The following is a 7,214-nucleotide window of genomic DNA, read 5'->3' as shown; positions in this document are numbered from 1 at the left end:
CAAATCCATTACTCAGCTGCAAGAGCCACCACGGTGTATATACCTAAATTGGTATACAGAAAGCCATTAAGCACACTAACAACCACAGCTCATACTCAAGTAATCTAAATTTTCACCAAAATCACAACAAAAAAAAACAAAAAAAAAAATCATATATTTTTGTTCATCATAAACACCATTAACAAAACCAAAATTCAAAAATCAAACAAACCAATTAAAAATTAACCTCATCAAAAAAAGAAATCACAATGTAATCTGCAAATTCAACCAAAAAATCGGAAAAAATCACAAAAAAAAAATCTTTAAAAAAAACCAAGAAATTGACAAATTAATACCATAAAAAGGGAAAATCACCAGAAAATTGAAGAAAGTTGTCATTGTCGTCGTCGTCGGAGAGGAGAGAGAAAGTGAAAATGAATTATAGAGAGAAAATGCAAAATTTGTAAAGGATTTTCTCTATCCTCTTTTGTTGATCTTTTAAGGTGAGAAAGAGGAATGAAAGATCTGAGAAATTGATCGGCATAGTCGTAGTTGTTTAGAGGTGTCGAGAGGAAGGAACAAAGAGGTGATGGGAAATTGATCGGCATAGTCGTAGACTCGTAGTCATTGTCGGTGAGAGGTGATGAGAGGAAGGAAGAAAGAGAGCAAGGGAATGAATGAGGGAGGCGAGGAATTGGGGAATGAACAAAAAATGACCAAGGGATTGAATGAATGATTGAGGATTATAGGGTTTTGTTTGATTTGTTCATTAACTTGGCGAAGGTGTCGCATGTAGTAGTGCAGGACTAGAGGCGACTCGTAAAGTAATACCTTATAAGTCACACATAATGAAAGATGGGACGTGTATAGTTTACGTGTCGCCTATTATACCATAGGTGACACCTATGCCTTTCAATTTATTTTTAGATGTCTTTTATCAAGCTTTATATGTCACATGATTTGTAAGAGGCAACTCTTAAACCTTACGGGTCACCTATTAATTTGAGGCAACTCCGTAGGGTGTTTTTGTAGTAGTGTTTATTAAATTGAGCTGAACTGAACGTAGTGAACTGAACTGAACTGATTGGAGCTGAACTGAATATTTTATGAGAGAAGGAAATTAGGAGCTAACTGAATGGAGCTAATTAAAGTGAACTGAACTAAAATTAAGTTGAAATGGATAGGCCCTAACCATGAAAAAAACATCTATAGTGATGTAGTCTACTTTGATATTGTAAATCAAGATCTACCAATAATACTTTATACAAACTAATTCCTAATTTTTTTTAAAAAAAAACAGAATGATTTGTAAATAAAAAGTTATACAACATCTACAAAGAGATTTTAAATCTAATAAATACATGACAATTGAATAAAAAAAACATCTTATCAGCAGAGCTACGATCGTTGTTGCAAATCGAACATTATTCATACCTTCTTTCATATCGCTATGATTTACAGTCTTCTTCGACGAGAGATATATCGATTTATTGTAGTCGTGAAGAAAATTTTCGTCTAATTTATCTTATTGTAATCGAAAGATTAACCTCTTTCTCACTCCCGCACAAATCCTTACCCATGAAACAACTTATATACCATACTAAACTAAAAAAAACTAGAACAAAGCCCACCCAGAGTGTAGATTTAATGGATTTAATAACAAAAACATAAAGAAACTAAAGAAAAGAGTCGGAAATAGCCAAATTTTCGGAAAATTTTGACTATTTTCGACCTTTGAAACACTTTATTTAAAGAACCATACAAAGAAAAATAGATATAAGACGCTTAAGTTTTTTTTTTAATTTTTTTTATATAGTAATTAATACCTAATTCCTAATTACAAGATGAGCAATAATATATCAAAAACAGACCTAAATGCAAGCCATAAACTAAGTTTTTTCCAATAACAATTAAACATACTATTTCAATGTTTTTCCAACCTACTTAGTATTGAGTAATCATGCAATATTGATTGGTACAACCGTACAAACAGGTGTAGCTTGCAAGTGTACCACCTTTTATTTATAGTTAATGTTTTTTAAAGTGTACCATATGCTTAGTACACCCGCTTGTACCATACAAATCTCAATTTTGGTTAGTTATGAGGTTCTCTCCTCCGATGAGAACCTTACCGGTGCAATACTCTCTGCTTCTCAACCTCCATTTTGTGATGAATGAACTTGGTTTCGACCAAATTTCCATTTCAACTACCTTTTCATTCATCCCTCTCATTACCCCGTCATTCCAGCTACTTTCGCTAATTTTAGCAAATCACTAAACAACATTATCAATTGTCCTTACTCGATTTTATGGAAGTGACAAATTTGTCATTCATAGTGAACATTTACCTATACAAATTGTTTTATGATATATCATAGTGAAAATTTACCTATACAAATTGTTTTATGATATATGCTTATAGATTGCTTGTGACAGTTTAGTCACAATTTAACAATAAGTACAAGATTTTAAAAATAAAATTACATAATACTCGTTGAATTTAGTGACAATTATACAATAGGTACAAAATTTTAACAACATGAAATAAAATTTACAATTATTAATAAAGTATTTACAAATTTACAAATAACATAGAATAAAGTACAAGTTACAAATTTTTTCAAAAAGTACATAATACTCTATGATACAAATTTAGTGATAGTTTTACAATAGGCATAAAATTTATATAGCCATTGTAAAAATTGAAAATTAAAATTTACTTCACAATTTAAATTACCAATTTTGAACTTCCTATCTATGATACACACGTTTAGTATATTTACGGTGCAAATGAAACACAAATAAAAAAGCAATTAATAAATTGAATAAGTAATGCATTATTTCTCTAAATCGACCGTTTTCCCTCAATTTTAATAATAAAGTATATACTTTATATTTTTATACAAAGTAAAATATTTTAATACAATATTTTAAGACAATATGCCTTTAATTTATACTTCATATTATATTTATTTATATAAAAAGTTATGCACACATTGCGTGTAAATTTTTCATTATAATATTACTCATAGTACTCCGTAAAAGATTTTAAGATTATGGTCTATTCTGTTCACCTTATTTTCACATATTTCAGGGGTAATAAGTTTAGATAAATTTAGTTTGACTTCTAACCCTAGCCTTTTCAAAACATCATACGTCCATCACAAGATACTAACACACCTAGCCAAGCTTGAAGTTACCTTCGCCTTAAACGTGAAAGGTTAATAATTTTTGAGGGTTTGGTAACAAATCCATATTTCAATTATTTAAATTAATTGTTTGATTTAATATTTTATTGAAGTTTACTAACGTGTGTATTCTTTTAATAGAAAAAGATACGAGACAACAAAGTGAGTAATTCTATTGCTCTATTTCTTAGAAAGCATGCTTAGATTATATTAATTCCTAGTATCATGTTAGGATGCTTTTAATGGTTTCTAGTATAATGTTTAGGTTGCTTCCTATTTCTTCTATCATGTTAGTATCATGTTAGGGCCAAAGCTTTAATCTTTATGTTTAGTAACATGCTAGGATTTGTTATTAATCATGTTAATATCATGCCTAGGATCTTGCTAATATTATTATGCTTTATTGAGATTATTGTGATGATGATTGTTGTGTCATGATTATTATGTTGCTTGATAATGATTGTTATTGCCTGATCACGTTTTTTCTACATGTTTAAAGGGAATTTGTACTTGAAATCACGCCTAATAAGATAATTATAATTTGATTTAGGTTAATATGATTTTAATTCAAGTGATCGCCAATAATAGATTTATTTGTGCATTAATATCAAACAACATAGATTAAACATGTTTAGGGTAATTAACCTAATGATTGTATGTTAGTCAGAAAGCGCACATGAATATGAAAAGAATAAAGTAGAGGCTTATTTTTAGGGCGGGTTCAGTCTCTTTTAGGTTGGATTCGTACCTACATCCACGAATATACAGTCATGATTCCAGATCACTAGGAGTTATCGATCTCTAGAATCGTGAAGGGGTGTAACCTTCACCCTGTGAACGGTTTACAAGTTCCTAAAACTTGTTGGCGACTCTTTTGTTCTAGCTTCCTTCATTTTGCACGCCACCATGCTTAAGTGGGTCAAGTTTAGGATGCTTGAAATATTCCCTACACACTCAAACAGGTTTTGTTCCGGGAAGACAAATCACTGACAGTATTCTCATTGTCCAAGAAGTTCTTCATACAATGAGAAACAAGCAAGGTTCAAGCGGATTTATGGCAATCAAAATGGACTTTGAAAAAGCCTATGATAGGTTAAGATGGGAATTTATACAAGATTCCCTCCTTGAAATTCGATTTCCTCCTGTTATAATTGAGGTCATATGGAATGCCTTACTACTTCCTCTATGCAAGTGCTTTGGAATGGAGATCCTACTTAAGTTTTAAAACCGGGAAGGGGAATTTGCCAAGGAGATCCTCTCTCACCTTATTTGTTTATCTTATGTATGGAGAGATTAAATCAAGTTATTGAGGATGCCATTATTAAAAACTATTGGAAGCCTATTAGAGCTAGTCGGAATGGTCCTAAGTTGCCAAACCTTTGTTTTACGGACGATATAATTTTAGTTGGTGAGGAAACCATTGAACAATCGAATGTCATACAAGAATGTCTTGGAAAATTTTGTGCAGCCTTGGGGTCTAAAGTCAGCAATGCCAAATCCCGTGTGTGCTTTTCTCCGAATATGGATGACAGTGCCAAAGCAGTTATTTGTGAAGCCTTGAACATGGCTATGACTGATGATTTGGGGAGTTATTTGGGTATGCCCACTTTATCGAGCTGAGTGACTAAAGATACCTTTGCTTATCTTGTGAGAAAGTGGATTTAAGACTGTGGGGTGGAAGACAAAGTACCTCCCGATGGCAGGAAAAATCACTCTTGCAAAATCCTCGATATCAACCATAAGTTCCTATGCTACGCGATCGGCAAAACTCCCTAGGACCATTTGTGATGACCTTGACAGGAAAATGAGAAGGTTTATGCGGGGTGGGAATGAAGATAAAAGGAAAGTTCACCTCTTATATATCATGGGAAACTTTGCAATTATCGAAAGAGCAAGGAGGGTTGGGAATGAGGTCTTCAAGAGATCTTACCGCAACCTTTCTCACCAAACTGGGATGGAGGGTTCTAACGGAACCACATTCTTTATGGTCGAATGTTTTGAGAGCCAAATATTGCAAGGGTAGATATGATATTGATATGTTTGAAGCCAAGGCCAAGAATGTGTGGCGAGGTATAATTGAGAACGCAAAATTTCTATGTCAAGGTGCTCTAGTTGTTGTGGAAGATAGAACCCGCACTCTATTCTGGGACCATAGGTAGGTTTCTGATTCCCCCCTTCGTGAAAAAGCCATAGCCCCAGTTCCAAATGACTTAGATGAGGCTACGGTGGAGGATCTTTGGAATATCATGACTGGTTGGAAATGGGAACTCTTTGCAAATTTGCTTCCTGATGATATGCTGCAATGAATAACATCTCATAGCTTGCGCACTAATGATGAGTGACATTTATGTCACTCTTAGGGAGTAGTTTTAGAGTCATTTTCGTGTTTATTTTATCTTATTTTCCTTTCTTTCTCTTTAATAAAGTTTCTAGTTTATTTTGGTAATTTTGTCGTGTTTTAATTCTTTTCGTAGTTTTTAGTTTATTTTCGTATTTTATTTGCTTTTGATTTGTTATATTTCGTTCTTTATTTTGATGAGTGGCATTTATGCCACTCTTTTATCCTTTTTCTCTAAGGATTCTCCCCTCGTTTGCACTTGTTTGGCCCTCTTTCTAAGCATTTTTACTTAGCTTTGCTTTCTCTTTTCTTTCTCCTTTATCCTCCCTTTTCTTAGTCTTCCCGCTTTGTTCTTATTGTGCTTTTCATGCTTATGCTTTGTAGGAACCATCGAGATTTTCAAGAGGAGGAAGCTAAGCTCAAAGGAAGCTCAAAGGAAGCTAGAGGAAGCATGATTCAGAAGAGGTTTGGCCGAACCTCCTGATGGTGTGGCCGAACCAAGGTGTGGCCGAACCTGCTCAGTGGTTCGGCCGAACTTCGAGGCAGGGGCAAGATGAAAATTGGCAGTTTTGCAGGAGTGGCCGAACCACAGAAGTTCGACCAGACTAGGATCAGGGAGGTTCGACCGAACCTACCCATGGTTCGGCCGAACCTACCCTGTAGTCCGGCCGAACCTACCCTGTAGTCCGGCCGAACCTTCCCATTTGTTCGGTCGGACCTCTCCTTTTCTCAGCTGACTCTATACGGACTATATAAGTCCCTTTTTTTAGAACGTTTTGGGGGGGGGGGGGGGGAATAACTATCTATTCTTCTCTCTAATTAGTTTTAGGTTAGGTTAGGATTAGTCTTCTTTGGTAGAGAGAGAAAGTGAGGTTTTCTTCATTAATGAACTTGGATTTTGAAGAAGGAGCTTGTTCAATCCTTTGTAGACCTTCATCTTCAATTAATGAGCAATTTCTTACTCTCTCTCCTCTATTTTTATTTGTTTATTTTGATTATTATTTTAGTTGTTGGTATTGCTTGTTGATCATGTTGATTCTTGATTATTTGTTGATTAATCTTGTTATTATCATGATTAGTGAGTAATTTCCCCATTAAGGGGATGGTTGTGGTGTAGTTGGACCTTGAGCATGTTCTAGGGTTTAGAATTGATTTATTTGTGATTAAAGTCTTTATATGCTTGATATTCTTTAATCTTCTTGCAAGTGCACATTGTTGGTTGATTAAAGGTGAATCTTTGCTAACAAGAAACGGAAGTTGACTTAGTTAAGGTTCATTACTATCGATTGTTATTTAATAGTACCTCCTAGTATATGGTTCTAATGTGGAAACATAGAGGCTATGTTAGGAGAAGCCAATTGACCCCGGAAGGCGGCTAGATTGGATTCTTAATTTCGATATTCGAGCATGTTTAGTTCATAATTAATTCAATTTCTATGCCTTTGTTTATGTTCAAGTGAATGCTATACCTAAACCATTTCCCTTAATGTTTTATTTCTTGTTTTAGCATTTTTAGACTTTAGTTTATTTATCCCCTATTCCGGACTAGCTTAATTGTTGATAACATCTGGTGGTGTTTACCGTTCTCTGTGGTTCGACCCCTATGCTTGCCTTATACTCGTATTAGGTTTGTTTAGGTTGTATAAATTGTATTTGATCTAGGGATAGACAATTGACGACGCGTTTATTCCCTTGTCAACTAACCCTGC

The 7,214-nt window shown here is 34.1% G+C and overlaps 1 protein-coding gene across 1 annotated transcript; it reads left to right on the top strand.

Moving 5' to 3' along the window:
- Positions 1–4,451: 4,451 nt before the first annotated feature.
- LOC145643097 (uncharacterized) lies at positions 4,452–5,473 on the top strand. The gene is made up of 2 exons (XM_081694259.1): positions 4,452–4,764; positions 5,355–5,473. The coding sequence occupies exons 1-2, from the start codon at positions 4,452–4,454 to the stop codon at positions 5,471–5,473; spliced, it is 432 nt and encodes a 143-aa protein (XP_081550385.1).
- Positions 5,474–7,214: the final 1,741 nt, after the last annotated feature.

Source organism: Chenopodium album, chromosome 8, assembly GCF_948465745.1.
Source record: "Chenopodium album chromosome 8, dcCheAlbu1.1, whole genome shotgun sequence".
NCBI lineage: Eukaryota > Viridiplantae > Streptophyta > Magnoliopsida > Caryophyllales > Amaranthaceae > Chenopodium > Chenopodium album.
This window is presented reverse-complemented; position numbering and strand designations above follow the sequence as displayed.

Excerpts from the sequence above, each read along its gene's own strand:
- LOC145643097 (XM_081694259.1), top strand. The coding sequence starts at position 4,452 with ATGGAGAGATTAAATCAAGTTATTGAGGATGCCATTATTAAAAACTAT. Across the intron at positions 4,765-5,354 it reads TGATTTGGGGAGTTATTTGG|CCATAGCCCCAGTTCCAAAT; the intron begins GTATGCCCACTT and ends TTCGTGAAAAAG.